This window comes from Tauraco erythrolophus, chromosome 6, assembly GCF_009769465.1.
Source record: "Tauraco erythrolophus isolate bTauEry1 chromosome 6, bTauEry1.pri, whole genome shotgun sequence".
Classification (NCBI taxonomy): domain Eukaryota; kingdom Metazoa; phylum Chordata; class Aves; order Musophagiformes; family Musophagidae; genus Tauraco; species Tauraco erythrolophus.
Window position 1 is genome coordinate 62,638,171 of NC_141470.1, and position 20,052 is coordinate 62,658,222.

Genomic DNA, 20,052 nt, shown 5'->3' on the forward strand with positions numbered 1-20,052 from the left:
CTGGTGATTAACATGGCCCTCAGCATTCATACAGAGCTGAAAATGAGAATTTGGATTTTCCTGCTGAAATGAAAAGTGAGATTGAGAATGAAAAGTGGGATTTTTTTTGCCTTTAGAAATTATTTTGCAGGACTCTGGGTTTAGGTAGATTTGTCTTTAAATTTTTGTCTAATACTGGTTCCATTAAATTGACAGGTCTTTTGTGACTGTTGCCATCTTAAATTGAATCCAGTAGTTTAAGGAGCACTCCCCAATTATATTACCATTCTTTTTAGGTGAATATGAACAGATGGAAAGGCAGAGGGATGCTATATTTGCAATAAAACTCCAACTGCATAGTTAGCCTCATGGGGGCTTACAGTGTATTGCATTTAGCATATGTGATCAGCAAGGAAACATCTAGGTTGTTTAAAACACATCTTTCTAGGAAGAGGACTTTGGTAGGCATTCTCTCACAGTGAGGCACAATAGCTACCTCATTAGCAACTGGCCCAGAATGTATTAGTGCCTCCTTGTTTTTCTGCCTTGAGTTAAATCAATTGGGTTTTGAGTTAAAATTTAAAACTCCAGGCTTCATTAGAATGCTCTTTCCTGAAAGGTGAGACACTCTGTCTTAGACAACAGACATTTGTTAACAAAACTTTTTGCTAAAGTAACAAATCTGGACCGGGTGGGGGTTCTAATCTCAATAATTCTACATTTATTTCATAACTGTAAATCTACCTTTACCTTTCTGTTCCACCATGGTGCAACAGTATAGCCTGTTAATGGCACTTGAACAATAGCATCCTTTTTCACGCTGAGGTCATGACTGTAGAAAGTAGTTTATTTTAAAATCTATCCCTCTAGGAATTTAAAGGAAGCTAGACAGTGAAATTTTCATTTTTTTAAAGCTTATTCTACAGTCTCGGTTGTTGCAAATGGGGAGCACAAAAGGGCATCAGAAGACTGTAAGGCATGAGAGCCTGTAAGACTATAACAGGAACAGACTGTTTGTAAAAAAAACTCTGTGCCATACGTGAAAATCTTAATGTGCCTTAAACACACATTTTGCCTCTCTCGCTTGTCTTGTTTTTCAACAGGTGAAAGCATTTCTTCAGCCTCCAATTGAGGGCATTGTACTTGAAACTTATGGAAGTGGCAATGCCCCAAACAACAGAGAAGACATGCTGGAAGAACTGAGGAAAGCAGCTGAACGCAATGTGCTGATTCTAAACTGTACGCAGTGCTTACGAGGGTCTGTTAACATGGTCTATGCAACAGGGCAGGTAAGGGTTGTGCAATGATTTCAGACTCTACTGCTGTGTAAAAGAAACATTCCACTGGTACAACTTGATGGTATACTTCTAGTAGTCCCAGTTTGTAAAACCGGATTTATAAACTGTAAAGATACTGCTCATAAAATAACTATATCTGAAAAATCTTAAATATATATCTGCAAACAAGATCTTGTTACTCCTAGTCTGAATAGTCAAAACGGTCAGCTCAAATCCCAAATTAGGGATTGCTTGCTCCTGTCGCGTGCAGCACTCCAGGATACCTTGAATTAGATTGGTAGTATCTCTCCCGAAGGGATTCCGCCGAGTTGGAAGCTAGCTTAGGGGTCAGATGATCAAATAAAGTAGTATTTGATAGGCTGGCAGTTACTTAGCTACAATGTATGAACATCAGGAAAGCCTGCAAATCCAAGCAATATTACAAATCCCAGCTTTTGTTCGACTGCAAGTACAACTGAATTCAGTGAGAGACTGGAGAACAGCATGTAAGGAAGCTTCTGTCTTGCAGAATGGAAATCAGTTGTGTTTAACCCGTGAAGGTTAGCTTAAAGTGGGCTTTGTGTAGATACTGTTAATATTCAGAATATTTTATAGCGAGTTTCTCAATTGTGTATTAAGACATGACATCACTGGGACTAATAAGAGCTCACAGCCATGTAAGAGTATGTGTTCCATGTGGTAGTGTGAAGGAAGCTGGTTTAACTGGCCTTTATAAAAAGGCTAGCCATTAAGTAGCCAAGAAGCACTGCCAGAGGGTGACTCACTCCTCTGTTTTAGACACCTGGTTTTGCTGGGAGCAACCACCCGTCTGGCAGAGCCAGCCTCTTCATTGACTGTAAGGCAAACCTAGATGCTGTAGTTTGGTGTTGAAACCTGCCTCTTTTATTTAACGTTGGTTTTTACACAGCTTTCGATTATATTTGCTTCAAGAGCACATAGCACATGTTTGAGGAGAAATAAAAGGAGATTGTAAGAGTTTCTTTCCACCTCTTCAGTATCCACACTCACTATATTCTGATATGGGCAGTCATTTGGGTGTTGGTAAAACTTTTGCATAACTTAATAGGGGCGTTTTGAAATGTATTAGGTTTTGCAAAAATCCTGTGCTTTGTAGCAAATATGATAGGAATACATGGATTATATAAAACAGTTCACATGGAAAGAAGAAAGCAATGAAGTCAATAAAAGACACCAAACTTATTTGAAAAACGACATGAAAGTGAAGCATGGCTTTTATGTGATCTTCTGCTTGAAATGAACTACTAAAATGTATGTAAGGAAGGAAAAAACCTTTTCTATGCTCTGGTTAAAAGATTGTCTAAGTCAACACCTCTAAAATAGCTTCTTGCACTCTGATCCAGACTGTTGATATGCTGAATTGAAAGATTCTGCTCAGGTCTTACTGAACTACTGGAAGTCTGTGTGGAGATGTGTTCACTTCTGGCTTCCACTTTTTATATGGAGCATATACTGTGTTGCTTCAGCATCCGCTGATGGAGGCTGCCCTGTTTTCTTGGCATCTTTTGAGGAGAACCCTGACAGAGCCAAGTCCTACAAAATTACTTCATGCTTGTTCTTTCATTGCCTTCTCCTTTTCATAAGGAACTGCTCAATGGAAGAAGTATCATGGGTGAATGCTGGAAAATTGCTGTAATATTAACTTTACTTTGATTTTTCTTTAAATAAAATCTTTCACAGGTTTTTGCATAGGGCTAGGCCATTTTTCACTCATTCAAGCTAGCCAGGTTGGTCAGCTGAGTCCCTGGTTTCCCTTGAAGTGTTTGTTTTGATTAACTGAATGTCTGGCCGCTGATTCCTCTGCACGGTAGAAACTTACAGTTGAGGGGACTTTAGGTATAGGAAGGAAGCTGGGAAATCCCTGCCTCCTCCTCTTTCTCAAACCCACTGAAAAAACCCTAACTGTTCTTTGGCTAACTGTGCAGTACAGAAAATATTTCTCACCTTCTCTGTATATGTTTTCCCATGGGACTTTTAAACATGTTAGTCTGGGGCTCTCTGAGGTGGTTAATGAGCTGATTAAGGCTCTGTATCTTGCTAAAAATATTAGTTAAGCCACAACAGGTTTCAAAGCTGAAGTTTATATACAAGGTATTTAAAAGTAAAATGCAGTGTAAAGAACCCACTGCAAGATGCTTAACTGTGAGGCATCACATTACGGCAAAGATGATGATCTGTGGTTTAGAGAAGCCCGAGTGTTTACCCAGGTACAATTCAGTGACAAGAGATCTGGAACGTCTTTTGTCTTTGGCTTGCTCACTGTACACTTACGAGGCTTGTTGACCATAGCAAAGATCTTTCTGCTTTTTGCTTTGGTTCAGGTAGTTTATTTTTTTTAACTACCAGAAAGATAAGTTTAAAAGATAATCTTTTTCAATTGTTCTTGTCAGAACTGTGTAAATTACATGGTTTTAGTTGTATGTTCTAAATCACGCACTGCTAGCACAGCCTGAAAGGATCTGAAAACACTCCTGCTGTGAGCACACTGTAGTTCTGGAATTCATCCAAAGCAATGCCCCATAAAAGAATGGTAAATATGTCTGTGTGAGAACAGCCTACTTGGCAATGTTCAAAATGCCACTGGGTTAAAACAGAGTAACTGCAGCTTTTCAATAAAGGGAATCTGACAGCTCTGCAGATAGCTGATATGGACCTGTAACCTTTCCCTTTTAGCATAGTAAGTGACCGTGGCAAGCGTTTGGGTGAATTCTTCAATGTTGTTGCTTGAAAAGGAATTTAAAGTAAAACTCGTCTTTATTCAGCTGGCTTTAGTATTTGCTTGGCTTTTGGTAACTAAAACTACAAAAATTATAGTGGGAGTAGGAGTAGCAAGAGAGTGGAGGCATGGCTGCATATTGTATTCTGTGTAGCTACTCAGCATTCATATACCTTTTCTGTACACGCAGGTATTTCTGAATCCTGTGCTATGCTAATTGGAATCATTATTCCTTTTTATTCAGGCTCTTGCTGATGTTGGAGTAATTCCTGGAGGTGATATGACACCAGAGGCAGCCTTAACTAAACTGTCATACGCACTCAGCAAGAGTAAGCTTAGCTGGGACGAGAAGAGACAGGTAAATATTTCAGTGTGACCTCGAAAGGCTTTAACTTTCTCATCTACTGTGCCAACTTCTGCTTAGCTGAAGGCCCTGAGCTTCTCCCTTGCATTTAAAAGCAATTGGTTCCAGAGCCATAATGTGAACATCACATGTTTTTTTTTCTTAAGGAAAATACTGTTAGGCAAATGGATGTATGTAGATTGGGAGAAAAAACAATTACCTGCATAAGTCAGATGAAGACTGTGACAGCCATAAAAATGCTGTCTTTAAATGGTAGTAGTCTACCTTGGACATTTCTGCACTAAAAACCCATATGTGGAAATTCATATCAGAGACAGAATCCCAACCCTACTGAAGTCAGCAAAGATCTTGTATTTGATCTTAGTGTGGTAAAGATTTTGTCCAAGACTCATTCAGACAAAGCTATTTCTGAAAATAAATATTGCCTACAGCCTCTTCCTTTACAGCGTTACTCATGATAGTGTTAGATTTTGTTTCTCTAAGAGGAGATACACTTTATAAATACATAAAAAATAGAGAATTCTTCTAAGAACCCATCGTAACTGATTTTAAAATCATAACCCCTTTAACAATGCTCTTACCGTTTATTGGTGTTTAATCAAGGCTTTTTTCCTCAAATTATGTCGCTATGTATCATATTCCATTCATACAAGGAACATACAGTTCTGAATTAGATAAGGGAGCAGCAGTCTGCAGGAATGCATGTGTTTCTGTGCTTGTGTGCGGTGAAATGGTAATCCTGACACTTTAGGAGATGACATCATGATGAGTCACTCTCTAGACTTAAGCACTGCGTGCACATGTGTATCTTATGATGGTGTTTTGTTTTTATTAAAACTGAAACGAGTTTGATGGTTATTTCATGCTCAGTATCTTCCAACCAGCAGCAGCTCTTGAAGCAAACGTATTTGGATACCTGTGGTCAGAAGTGGGGTGGCTGGAAGTACCACTTAACCGTGCTTAGAAATAGTTTCAGACTCTGAGCTTTCAGTTGTTTGCTACAGCTCTGGCTCTGAAGAATGAGATCAGGAGGAGCTGTGTTTCTTCGGTGAGGATGGCAAGAACATACTCTGTCAACATGCTTGACAGGCGACATAATGCTGTGTGAAGAGTGGTGGTATTGCACGTGTTTGTGTATATACACTTTAGAAACCCAGACTCTTCACCGATGCCCCTTTCACCAACCTCGGAACACAGATATATTAGCCTGTTTTTTTAATGCAGACTTTAATCTTCTTGCACAGAGGATTATTTGACCTGGGACAGGAGAAACTTTCATAGCTGGTTTCCTGCCTACGTATGTGAGTTAAAACTTAATTTGAGATCCGGTTTGCTGAGGTGAGATAGCTTATTCAGGTGAGGACTTGGTGATAGGACATTTTAGGTACCGTTGGCACAAGGTACTCCTGCATCTTCATGTGCTGCCCTTTGGAATGTGTTACACAGTTTTCGTGTGGTGGTGCTGGGAGCTCCTTTATATGGCTTGAAAAACAAAATAACTTTTGCAATTTCTTTGAGTTAAGCAGGATCGGTTTCCTTATTTGACTCATTGTACAGACCCACAAACAATTGTGTTGGCACAACTAAGGGAGCAGCATGCCGCGTTGCCTGGGCAGGAACAAGTAGTAGAGACCAGGAGAAGAAGAAAGCCTGGAAATATGTTGTCTGTGGCAATATCTTCAGCTAAACATGTCACCAAACAATAGTCTCCCAAGAGACGGAAGCTCTCCTGAAGCTGGCGCGGTTATTTTAGGATTCTCTTTCAACACGAAGAAGCAAAGAATGTGCCCCCAGACACATGCAAATGGCTGCAGAGCTGGTAGGACTGAGTAAGGCACGTAGGGCTTTGCACTAGGTGCATTTAGCACAGGTGCCAATTGCTAAGGTTACCTGTGCAAAGCAATGATCTCAACCTGTCAAACTCTAAAAGTGCGCCAAAGCAGTTGGTATCCTCTGACTTACATGTATATGGGACTCTTCCAGCAGACAGCTACAGTGTTGTCAGCACTTGGAGGGTTTTTTTTAATAAAGGGCATGCCTAGACATAAGTAAACCTGGGGCATTCCTCCTTCCAACATCACATCTGTTTCTTGCAAACTTTCACAATCCTACTTTTTAAAATTCTAATTGAAATAACTACATGCTTTATAGCTGCATCAGCAACCTTTCATGAAAGACTGCCAGTATGTAAAATTGTCAGAATTGAGGAAACCAGTTGCTTTTTCTTAATGACTGGCGTCTCTATCTGTTTTCCACATTTCACAGAGCCTGTCTTTTGGAGTATTTTCTTTTCTTTATTGCCATGTTCGAGCACTTTCTACGCATGAATTGGCTGACCTTTGTTTGGTTTGTTTGGGTTTTTTTCCTGGTTTTATTGGATGTACCCATCCTGCAAACTGTTACACACCTACTTTCATATTGAATGACTAGTACTACTGTAGACCCTTTGCATTCCAAGCTGGCTCTACGGCCAAATTTTAACAAAATCGGGGCTGATGGAGCTGCTTTAAAATCCATTGAAATACATCACTGTCCACAGGCAGCACTGGGCTTTGTTTTGAGGCTGACATACACAGTCTGTGTAGGAGTTCTGAGGTTTGGGAATGCTGGCAAAAGGCGACGTTTCAGAATATTCTGGTCTTCAGCCTCACTCTGCTAATTTACTCACTATCTTTGTGTTTTTAAGTAGGCTGTAGCCTATCCCACTAAGGAGCTTCTGTCCGCATACTCTAAAAATTGGGGTGTTTTGTTATGTGCTTATTTTGGTTTCTTTGCTTTGGAAGAAAGTTTTATTTGCCAGTCTCTTTCCCCCCTCTTTGTCTTTTTAAACTTGCAGTCTTAATGGGACAGTACTATTTCTTTAATCTTTTGTCTGCATTCAATTAGTTTCCATAATTCCTCCAAACAATTTTCTAACTTGATCCTAAGTTTTTTTTATTAGACTACTACCATATTTTTCCTCTGCTAACAAAGGATTTGATTGCTTGCTTTTCAGATGCTGAGTGAGAATCTAAGAGGAGAAATGACTGTTGTACCCACAGGAGCCAAGATCTCTCTGAGAGATAGCAAGTTTATTCAAGTGATTGCCAAATGTCTAAGTATCAGCAGCAAGAAGGTATATATTTAATATTTAAAATTGAACTCATGTAAAGCTGTAAACCTAGTTAAATGAACCTAGCTTAAAAATGAAAGAAAAATGGAACATTGGAGTTTTATATCATTTTTTTTAGTACTGAGTGTCCCAGCTAACCATTGGGTTAGGGAGAAAGGACACAATGACAAGTATAACATTAAAATGTTTTTAATTAAAAACATACTAACTTTTTTTTCCCTCTTTGTAGCCCCATCTTGAGTTAATTTTCTTGGCTGGCTGGCTGCAGTAACAAGCCTCAGATAGTTGCTGTAATTCAGCATATCAATGATATGAAAAAGTGCTTTGTATTTTTGTGGTCAAATGTATTGACAGTTTGGAGCAATCCAAACAATAACAGGTAAAACAGCTTAATTGTACATGCAGTCATAGAAGCCTGATACTAAGGAAGCACTACACAAGTGTAATTTGTGGGGTTTAGTATTAGTCCCTCACACTTGGAAAATCAGAAGACATAATATTGGTTGTAAGATACAAGTATTTGCTTTTCTCTTGGCTTGGTTTCAGGGAAGTTGGAATTTTTAGTAGCTAATGAATCTGAATGTATGGTTCTTCCAGTCTTGAGGAGACTGGACTGTATCGTCTTTTCCAGCTCCTTCCAGCAATGTTTCTGTTACTGTACTGATATGTAACTATGGCAGTACAGAGATGGTAATTAGTGCATGAACCTTAAGTGGTATGTATAGGTATCAGGTAATTGTAGTGTTGCTAGAGAGGAATATAAATCTTGTGGACATGAGACTGACAAAACGTAAAACAAACATGAGACTTCTTTCCTTCCAAGAACTAAATGCTACCATTTTTAAATATCCAAATGACTAATTTGGAAACTTGACATGAAAGCCAGGGCAGTGTTTTTATGACTTGGACATCAATCGTGTTAGAGGTGGCTAATATTAAATGTTTAATTTTATTTGTTTCTCAGGAGTTAGAAGCCGTAAGAGATGCATTAATTCCACCTTTGGCTTGTGCTGCAGCTAAACTAGGTGACACAAACGCACTAAGAGCCATAGCAGAAATGGTAATGTAAAACAAACAGTTTGTACAAAACATGTATTTTTAAATAGAGCTGTAAATGATGAGGAAGCTGTGCTCACTGGGAAGCAACTAAGTCTCAGAATCAAGTGCTTTGACTAATACAATTGGTTTCTAGGCTCCTCCGTCTTTGCCTTTCAAAACTGGTATGTTCTTTCCCCTATCTGGTTCTCAGCTGTTTACATTTTCTTTTGAACTGTGAAAATACAGGTAAATTAAAATACAAGTTCTTATCTGCTAACTTTGGAACACTTTAAAATGGTTTGTGCTGCTTTCTTTAGCTTAACTTTCTTTATGCATATTCATAGTATCCAGCTTTTGAATGTAAATCTGTCATGATTAAAAAAAAAGAACTTGAAAATTATATTTAAGCAAAACAAAGTGCAGTGCTAATTCAGGATTTTTGGCTCTCCCCATAGTTCTAGCTTGGGTTATACCTGAAAAAAGAAACAGGTATTTCCCTGTATCATTTGCTACACCTCATTTTTTTTTTCTCTGCCTTGGTTTACCCTACTCCTGAGACTGTGGTAATGAGGCTTGAGAAAGTTTATTGTTATTTTCAAGATATATTTATCCTAAGACAAGTAAAATTAGCAGGCTATAGGCACAAAGCTGCTGTATGGCATAGTGCAATAAAGAGCATATCTGAAGGGACTGTAATGAGAATGCCTGTAGAGGGGGGAACATGCAGAAGGTGGAATAAGTATCTTTATTGGTGCTAAAACAATGCTACGAGAGAAACTCTAAGTAAATTTGACAAGCTTAACATTGAGGTGGCAAAATTAATATGTGGTGTGTGCATCTCCTGTTCTACCAACAACTTGATGTGCAGCCATTATCTCTTTAGCATGCGAAGGATCTGTCCTTTCGTAGGGTGGAAACTTGAGCTGTGGAGACTATGATGGCCGAACTCCACTTCATATTGCAGCCTCTGAAGGGCACCTGCCATTAGCCGAGTATTTGCTGACATCTGGCGCAACTGTTTATGCAAGAGACAGATATGGATCTACCCCGCTGACCAATGCGATCAAGTTCAGGTAACAAAATAATTTATGCACCACTCTACATAAAGTTTATAAACCTTCTGTCATTTTGGATTTAAAGTCCGTCGCTGCATTTTGCTCTTGTTTTGCCTCAGCAGTCATGTGTAAATGACAGCAGTTAAAATAACACAAGCCAGCTTCATTTTGAAGGATGCGGTTAGCCTAAATTAAAAGATTTTTTAAAATAATATGAAATGAAAGCAAACAACTTGGTATGCATGCAGATTTTTAGCATAAGGTAACTTGTTGCTGCCTTGCCGCCTAGACTTTGTCCGTAATTTCAGGACTCCACTCTTTGTTATGAGGCTTCCTTATAAAACAGCCAAACTGATCACTCGTTTTGACTGTCAGAAGTGAGAGAGCAGGACCAAGGGCTGTCTGTTTTCTTTCTGCCCTCCCCTTTCCCATCAAGACCTGACTGTTTCAATTCGCACAAAATATACTGGTAGGTTGGCATGTTTTAATATTTCCCTTTCACCAGGTGCTTTCCTGAGTGTCTTGCTGGGTGACTGGTTTTTTGGTTTTTCCCTTCCACCCACTCATAATCATATGGGATGGCTGCATGGCCCTGCCTGCTCTATGGATTTCCTCTTTTGCTGTTCTGGATGTCAGCAGCTCTTGAATGGTAGTCATGGACGGGTCTTTTCCATGTTGTGTAGTCCTAAGAAATGGCCATAGCAGAGAATAGAAAAGTTATCAGATATCAAAATTTAATTTTAAAACACTTAGTTTATATAGCCTGGGGATTCATAGAGCCATTGGTCTTCTGACGTGTCAGAAGCTGCATGCCCTAATCTCTTTCTTGTTTCTTTGATCCACTTTCAGCTCCTTATCTCGTATTCAGATTGTACGATGGCAGGAGAGAAGCTTTTTTCTGTAAAGGAGCTTGGAGTGATAGAATTTTCATGGTCTTCATGGCTGTCTGTCCCCAAATATTCCTGCAGCTTTCTAATGTTGACAAGTTCACCTGGTCTGTCAGGCTGGAGTTCCCTCCCTGGGAGGTCTGACAGTCCTGGTTTTGCATTGGCTGCAGGAATAACTTGGAGGCGTTTTCTGTCTCAAAGACCAGATGTAGAAAACTCAACAGGCTCTATTAACTGGAGACTTGAAGTCCTGTGCGGCCACACTGTGCTATTGCCATACCTACTGCATGGTCCCCTGTGGCTTTGTAGTTCTTGTTTTATCAGATGAATATATAAACCTTTCAGTGGCAAACCCTTAAAGTCTTAAAGCAAAAACAAGCCCAACAGCAAATCAAACAAATAACTTCGCAGTTGAATAGAGGTGGCTCTGGTCCAATGTGGAAAATGCTAAAGCATTAGATACCATTAGATGTTCCTGCAAATCAGGCACCTACTTTTTTTACCGCACCCATCTACCGCCTGAGGAATTTCACATGAGCTTGTTGTTTGGATTCCTTAGCATTGCCACTCCTATATTAGACTCCTACTATGACTCTTAAACTCTTTAAAACTGCACACCCATTTTGATATAGGGAATTGTAAAAGGAAACTGCACCATAACCATTTTCAGTTTCTCTTTTTGTTTCTACTGTTGGAATGAGAGGAAGAGTTGACTTAGAACTAATCTCATAAATGTGTATTTATGATCATCTGTGTACTCACATGGCATTTCACACTGATAAGCACATAATGGAGAATGGTAAAATCAGAGAGCTGTATATATGCGTAATTAGATACCCACTGAAAAGATTTCTTTTACAGAAATATTTAAATTCTATTTATTAAACAGTTGCATGAAGAAAGTGAAGAGATTATCCTGATGCAGTGTACAAAGTGGCAGAGAGGGAAGGGAGAAAACCGATCTTAATGAGCAGTCAATACTTAAAATGCTTAATATTGTAACTTTCTCAATTTTACTGAATATTGCATCAGCTTAATCTCATTTTCTGAGAATTAATATTTGTTTAATTGGCATTTAACTGCAGTACAGTATTCACTCATCTTCAATATAGCTTTCTTCCATTTTTTGCTGTCACATTTCTCAGTGGCTTGCCTTTTAACCTAGCACGCAAACCTATATAACGATGACTGATTTCTCTTTTCCATTTAAAATTTGTAAAGATGCTCAGGAGTTATGTCTCTTCTTAGAAGCTTCTTAACATCGCACTGTCAGCTGGTAGACCAGCAACTTGATCTATATCAATGACAGTCTCTTAAAGTTTTTTACTGTAAGAGGCTCTTTCTTTGTTTCTTTAGATGGTAAAATGTGGAGTCCCTTTCTAAATATGAAATGAACTACTGCATTTCCGCTTTTTCATTTGTAACTCGGCAATTTGCGTTTAGTCTCATTCACTTTATGCATGAAGCTAAACAGACCACTGTTAATTTAGGCCAGTTGCTTGACATACCAAAATGAGTAGCATTCCTTTAATTTCTTAGAGTATCCTCAAGGGATAATTCATTTTCAAAACAATAGAATAATATTTTTTTAATAACAGAAACTCTCTAAGCAGGAAAGTGTCTTGAATAAAAATTGTGTATATTTTATGTAGTAAAAGCACTTCCATTTACTTGTAGTGCAGTGGTAAAAGGTTGAAAATGGGGAGTTGCTCCTACAGTGCTGTGAGAACATCAGATTAGAGGCAGTAAAATTACCTCCCACGTAAATATGAATTTAAATACTTGATATTTTGCACAGTTACATTTACATTATTTAAGGAAATCTAAGGCAGAGTGAAAAGTCTAACCACCCCTGACTCCAGAAGTGCACCAAAGCCTGTCCTTACAGCATTTAAGCATAAAATTCCCACTGATACCGTGCAGAAAAACTGAACAAGTGAAACTAAGCTGATCCTGCCATAACCATTCCAGTTGCTAGGGGAGCCAGCATTAAAAAGAATGAAGCCTGTCAAGTTTGGATATACATTACACCTGCATTTCTTTAAAGAGAGTTAGTGGAAGGTGCGCACCCTAAGGCCCCAGTCCTGCAAACTCTTACATGCGTGTTAATTTCACACGTGTGATTCATCCCTTTTGAAGTTGATTCACTTTTAGTAAGTGTCTGCCAAGTCAAGGCCTAAGATGATATGTACTCTACGGCACCTTGACTGCTGAGAATCCAGAGCCCTCGTCAACTGGTAAGAGTTCGGATGTCTTTATCTGGAACCCAAACCTTGCTCGTAGCAGTGAATGTCGAAGGCCATGCTGAATCATAGAATCATAGAATCATAGAATGGTTAGGGCTGGAAGGGACCTTCAAAGGTCATCTAGTCCAACCCCCCTGCAAGGAACAGGGATATCTCCAACTAGATCAGGTTGCTCAGGGCCTTGTCCAACCTGGCCTTGAACGTCTCCAGGGATGGAGCATCCACCACCTCTCTGGGCAACCTGTTCCAGTGTTCTACCACTCTCATAGTAAAAAATTTTTTCCTAATATCCAATCTGAACCTACCTCCCTCTATTTTAAAACCATTACCCCTTGTCCTATCATAACTGGCCCTCCTGAACAGCCTCTCCCCATCTTTCCTGTAGGCCCCCTTGAGGTACTGGAAGACCGCTATAAGGTCACCCCGGAGCCTCCTCTTCTCCAGGCTGAACAGCCCCAACTCTTTCAGCCTGTCCTCATAGGAAAGGTGCTCCAGCCCTCTTATCATCTTCGTGGCCCTCCTCTGGACCCTCTCCAACTGGTCCATGTCCTTCTTATGTTGGGGGCTCCAGAACTGGACGCAGTACTCCAAGTGAGGTCTCACAAGGGAGTACTGCGTCCAGTTCTGGAGCCCCCAACATAAGAAGGACAAGGGTAACATAGAATTTCACAGAATTTCACAGAATTTCACGGTTGGAAAAAACCTTAGAGATCATCCAGTCCAACTGTCCCTAATCCCCCATTAAACCATATCCCTAAGCAGTTTATCCACCCTTTTCTTAAACACATCCAGGGATGGGGACTCAACCACCTCCCTGGGCAGCCTATTCCAGTGGCTGACAACCCTTTCAGAGAAGAAATTCTTTCTAACATCCAACCTGAACCTCCCCTGACTAAGCTTATACCAATTTCCTTATACCCATTTCCTCTTGTCCTATCACTCATCACTAATGTAAAGAGCCCTTCCCCCACCTCCCCACCATCCCTTCTCAAGTATTTGTAGGCTGTAATCAGGTCTCCCCTCAACCTCCTCTTCTCTAGGCTAAACAGCCCCAATTCCCTCAGCTGCTCCTCGTAAGTTTTATTTTCCAGCCCCTTCACCAGTTTAGTCGCCCTTCTCTTGACCCGCTCCGGGAGCTCAATATCTCTGGCCTTGAACACCTCCGGGGATGGGGCATCCACAACTTCTCTGGGCAACCTGTTCCAGTACCTCACCACCCTCAATGTAAAGAATTTCTTTCTTATATCTAACCTAAATCTGCCCTCTTTCAGTTTAAAGCCATTGCCCCTTGTCCTATCACTACACGCCCTTGTAAAAAGTCCCTCTCCAGCTTTCCTGTAGGCAATATGATGATGTTGGCCTTCCCTCTGCACCTTGAACTTTCATTGTCCAGCAGTTGCTATGCTCTTGGGTTTGTGCTGTCACCTTAGAACAGGAATCGCGTTTGAATCGTTCCCAAGAAGTTCATGGCTCATGACATCAGCTGAACTTCAGGTCACCTAAACTGTCACTCGTGTGTGAGGCTTTTTTTAAGAGGAGAGCAGCACTTAAGGAAACAACTTCTGAAGACCAATACCTCTCATGTGCCTAAGACATAACAGTATCAGAAAATTCACAGCCAGCCTTTCAAAATATGAATAGTGCTCTTGTGGTAGGTACAAGACAGAAGAAGTGGCACTCTGGTTAGGGCTTAAGTTTCTGCAGAATGTAGACACTGTTTGGGTGCAAGTAGGAACAACCTGTAGTGCAGCTTACCTCCCGCATAGTTTTCATGTTGAGTGATGGGAATGTGAGAGGTGGTCCGTTTACTTTCTTGACTGGATCTGTGCTTACTAGTCACAGTACTAAATTTAACACTTTTAAGTTGTGCATTACTATTTGTCACTATCCTTCCTCTCCTTTACCCTCCCTCTTAACAAGCAGTGGTATACAACGCTTCCTCTTCTTCCCACCATACCAAGAAACATGATTTTGAACAATTCCTAGTCATCAGGACATTGTATTTCTATTTAGAAATGTTTTATTGTAAGCATTTATTGTAAACACTGTTGGTTTCAATGCTTAAAGATTTATTTTATTTCAAACCACTTTTTTTCCTCATTTAATTTTGCTGCATTGAACATGTGTGATAATTGCCCCCAAATCTGTCTATATCAATATTAGAGCCCCACTCAGAGCAGTAATGGCTGTGTGGCACAGGTGGGACACGAAGCGCTTTCTGAAGGGAATCTCGCTACCCATGAGGAGTAAATATAGGGGAAAAGAGAAGCCTGACTCTGCTGGAATCCAGAGATGCAGTCTTCATAGGGGGAGCACATTGAGGGAAGATACCACACGACATTACGTGCTTTGTTGCCATTTATCTTTCAGTACTGACCCATAGCATAGCTTTTACTTTAAATAGCGCGAGTTTCATGCTGTGATTTCAAGTATAAGGTGGGAAATGAGGAATACTCCAGGGCAGTTGTTGGAGAGTAAGCAGACACTCCCTATACTCAGTTCTGTACCCAGTGTGAACTTGAGTGAAAAAACATGTTCTACTTTAATCTATTTTAGGTCAAATTTCTGTTCAGCTAATTGCTGTTCTGTTTAAGACTGAACTAAAAGTTTCATACATGTAGAATTCATTCTTCACCACAGATTGAAAAGTAGGAAGCCGTGCCATTATTTGCTGGCTCAAGGAGATGTTTGTGTATGACTAGCCCTGTCATAAGGGACCCACCTGAGAAAATATTTTAGATAACTGAACAAACTTATGGCATGTGCTGTTCCAGCCATGAAACAAAGAAAGATGATTTTTTTTTTTATTTTTTTTTTTTGGCTGTCAGTTGAAACAAAGTACAATTAAAAAAAAGAATCTGTCTGGTAGGTTAAATAACCTATGTTTGGAAAAGCAAAACGATTCCTGTAGCATCTGTACAGTTCTTTGTTTAGTTTATAAATTAAGATCTTATATGAAACATATAAGCTTACATAGGCTTAATATGGTGAACTGTAAAGTAACTTCTCATTCAAGATCGAGTTTCCTAAAAAGAAGCAGAGGGATTAGATAAGCAGTTTAGTCTCATTCTAAAATGGAAAGGCCCATGGCTACCTCCAAGAAAATGCAAGTGATTAAGCAGAATGTGTATGTGAGCTTATTTTTTATTTTTAATTAATACACGAGTTTTTAGGTAACAGGTTGGGAAAGCCCGTGTATTTCCTATCACAATGATATGCCTCACTCTTTATTTTGAAGTTTGATGTTATAGCAACTTACTTAAAAGAAGAACTATGAAACTATTTCTGATCTACTGGTGTCATCACGCTCTTTCTGGAGAAAAGACCTGAGTTTGGATTTGTAAACTAGATCATTTGTTTAGCAGAGGAGCACACTGTCACCTCCTGTTTGAATTCTAATTCTAAACCTTTCACTAGATCACTTGTGAAAATGTAGTTTGCACATTTTTCATCTGTCATGTTATTTTCTACCCATGACAGTACCTTTAGAGACCAGCCTTTTCCATAGACCTTCTCAAGTGTCTCACTAAGGTATAGGAGTTGGGTGGTAGTGCTTAAGTATCTGTTTGTCCCTTTATCTCAAAGAAAAGGACAAGGAAAACCTCCTAAAGACTCCACGTGTAAATAAATAATATAGGTTTTGGGAGGTGGGGGTTAGGAGAAGATGTGCTTTTGTGAGAGGTTTGTAAGAATACTGACCACAATTTTGAAGTCCTAAAAATCTGATTAGTTTCTACATTAACCTAAAGATTCATTGCTTATCTGCAAGACATACGTTTTATTTAAGACTGATATATTTACATATATATATGGACATTGGGTTCTGTAAAATACAGGAATGATGCTATGTAATAAATGTCCTCACTGTTTGCGTGTATTTCAATCATTAACATTTCAAGTGTTAAATTAAGTTAGCACTAAGGTGAAGAAAATAAAAATTCTTTGAAGAGAAAAGGGTGCATCCCTTTCATTATCAGAGCAGACCTTCACACTTTTATGAGCTTACTATGTGAAAAATTTTTTTGATAGGGAGGGCAGATCTGTTAACTACATCTGTCACCTTGGAGAAGATTCATAGGTTCTGTACTGATGGCGAATATCATATAAGAACTTGCACTGACTGTTTGTGTATATGAGTAATACTGGATTTAGGGGAAAAAAACCTACTAGTCAAGACACTTTCTCTGATTTTTCTATTCCTTTCATAAAGGCACATACAAGTGATTAATTTGTTACGAGAAACGGGAGCGCACCTTTCAAGCCATGACATGGAGAACATTGGAACAATACTCTGCAGGTAAATGTGATATAAGGTGAGGTGGCACTAAAACTGGGATGGTTTTTCAGAGGAGACTCTCGGAACGGAGAACAGTGTTTAGACAACTTCCAAGAAACACTTTGGGTCCCTGGCACACGACGTAGCTATTTCTGTGTTAGACTAATAATGAGGAAACAAGTGAAGTAATTAAGAATCAACTCTGTGTTGGAGCACCAGTAACTCAAGGGAGCTCCAAAGTAGCAAGTATTGTGAGGATAAGCGAACTGGAAGCAAATATGCCCGTATTTTTTCCAAGCACTTTCACTGAGGAAGGAAAGGTGAGGAGGAAGCTCTGCAAGGCATGATTTAACAGTATCTCTGTTTGAGAATAAAGCTGCACGTAGTGCATCATTTTTATTTTCTTAAAATCCACTTTTTACTTATATGGGAATGGCTTCTACTCTAACTAGCACATAACATCATTCTCAAAAATACCTAAATCAAATAGACAAATAGGTTTAACTCCAAAACTTTTGAACAACTGCTCACTGTCTCTATGTCTAATTTTGAGAGGATTTAATCCTCTGTTAAAGCTGGTTTTCCATACAGTTGCTTTTAATAGATAAGGTGGTTTAATGATATGGATATATATTATGAAAAGAAATAGATGCTGGATTTTACTTTTTCCAGTACTGGTCCTGAATTACAAATTACTCTGAAAATTGGAAGAAGGTTTCGTATATTTCCTAAAATTACTTATATTTTTACTTCATTTCTTCTTCTCTTCTTCTCCTCAAAAACAAACAAAAAAACCTTGAGTACTGGCCTTTATATCAGGACTTGGCAGGAAACCATGAGATGTGTAGGGACCAGCCAGTGCTTTATATTGTCTGCAAAGCTATATGGTCATGATAAAGCTTATGTGTTTTCTGTGTAGAGACTGGACTCTTTCTTTGAGTAGTTCTGGAATGAAAACGTGCTAGCTGGAGTGTTTCCGTTGTCATAACATGCTCAGAGGAAATAAGACTTTTACCATGGACTTAAAAATGCACTTCCCAGGGCACTGCAAGTGATAGGACAGAACTAAACCCATGATTTGCGTAGTTTCCATCTGCCAAGAAGGCGAGAGGAGTGGCTTAGGGAATGACATTCCTCCGCAAATAAATTGGCCCCTTACATAGCCCTGGTGCCACGTGCAGAACCAGTTTGGCTAGCTGACCTGGGAGCAATATGTCCAAAAAAAAAAAAAAAAGAAGAGAACAAGGATCCTTTAAACAAAAAGTGGTTCTGATGCAGTTTGTTACAGCATTTTAAGGAGGACTGAACACCCTACATCTGTATTGCATGATCTCCTGTTGTTCAAAGCTGATATATTGATAATAAACACTTCAGATATTTTGAACTTGTTTTGATGGTAGTAAGTCTAGTATAAACCCAATGTAGATCTTCCAAACGGAGGGTGGGAGGCTGAATGAGGACTCGGCATGGAGTGGTGTACTCGGGGTGAGAGGGGAAGAAGCTCTCCCACCTGGGTGCAGGTCAGGAGCCAGGGCCATGGCTCCCTCCCAGCCCGCAGCTGGAGTGGGGCCGCGGCCAGAGGCATGCCGGCTGACAGATGTCTGCATAGCCAGTCTAAGGCAGTGGCCAGGCTTCAAGATAGCATGGAATGTCTGCGAATGGTAGCTCTTCCCTACACAGCTCCTGCAGAGCTGAGGGGCTTTATTTCCTCTTGCTGTTTTAGAGGGCCTGGCGTAGCCTTTTGCACTAAAGTGGACCTTTTTTGCAGAGCGTTATTCAGATGCCTGAAAGTTATTAACTCTGAGGTTCTGGTGTTTGTCCTCCTACCAGAATGTCTCAGATGTTTCTTCTGGAGTATCCTTAGATGACCTGACTGATAAACTCATTTTTCCTGCATGCTCGGGCTCACTTCTCTGTCCTACCTCTTACCACCTCCTAAGCCTCCTCTTTGCAGGCACTGGCACCTTTGTGGCAGTCAACTTGTTCACATGGTCAAGCTGCTTATAGAACAAGCTGTTTATAATAAGTTCCCTCTGTCTAATTTGAACTACTTTCCTGCATTTCTTCTATCTTGTAATATGCCTTAAGCCGCAATTTATACCAGGCTGAATTTGTCACCAAGGCAATATGTCAGCTTCTTAGTGTTTAGGACAAAGCTGCTTGCTTTCTGATAAGCTCTGGGTTCCTGCACTTAGCTAACTTGACTTTTTTCTCCCATGCAGTTCCCTCTGAATTAGAAGCTATAATCTTGTTTTCCCCCTTGCTACTTGCCTATCCTCAAACAAACTGGCTTTCATAAAAGACCATGAACAGTGATTTTTGTGTTCTAATAATGTCTCCTCAGCTTCCTTCTGTCTAGCCTCATGATTTTAGGATATAATAGAATATTTCAGTTGGAAGATTTTGGAGATAAAATAAAAATAAATATGCTCCTTTGGCATTGGTGACGTTTGATAGGGAAAGGAAGTACTAACCAGAACTGAGAGTTGGACAGGATCAGTGGGAACTCTTGTGTAGGAAGTGGAGATGCACATAGGTGCAGCCAAGATGATCGAGTTATTAAATCTTTCATAGTTTCACTTGCTTCACTTTTTTTAAGTGAGAGGTGTAAGTCTGATTTTTGGAATCACTTTGTTGGTGTTTGGTATCTGGTTCATGGCTTTATTTTGAAATGAGAAAGAGGTGTCAATGTTAGTAATCTGTTAAAAAATGTCAGAATCTCTTCTCATATTGCAGTAGTATTGTCATCAGTCTGCAGAACCAAACCATGACTAGATAAATTGGGACACTCAGACTTATTCCAAAGGCTTGTCAAGTTCTGGAGTTGTTTAACAGTTGCTTTGTATTTTGTTTTTTAAAGGAAAAAAGCCTGTATAGAATTGAGATACTCTGTTCAAGTCTGTGCTTCACAAAATTAAATAGGGGCATAAAGCCAAACCAGCTTTCTCTTTCATATTCTTAGATTTCATAAAATGATAGGATATAATATACAAGGATGCAGCCTTTCAAAATCAGCAGCTTCAGAATAAGATGCCTCTTCAGCTTAAGATAAACTTGGGGTGT

At 39.6% G+C, this 20,052-nt stretch overlaps 1 protein-coding gene across 1 annotated transcript in view; it reads left to right on the top strand.

The window, feature by feature from the left end:
- ASPG (asparaginase) overlaps window positions 1-20,052 on the top strand; it is a 46,498-nt gene that overhangs the window by 22,682 nt on the left and 3,764 nt on the right. Inside the window, exons 8-13 of the mRNA XM_086613780.1 lie at window positions 1,083-1,268; window positions 4,256-4,369; window positions 7,371-7,490; window positions 8,452-8,547; window positions 9,435-9,598; window positions 16,924-17,010. Coding sequence (XP_086469906.1) covers window positions 1,083-1,268; window positions 4,256-4,369; window positions 7,371-7,490; window positions 8,452-8,547; window positions 9,435-9,598; window positions 16,924-17,010 — 767 coding nt within the window. The remainder of the gene's footprint in view (window positions 1-1,082; window positions 1,269-4,255; window positions 4,370-7,370; window positions 7,491-8,451; window positions 8,548-9,434; window positions 9,599-16,923; window positions 17,011-20,052) is intronic.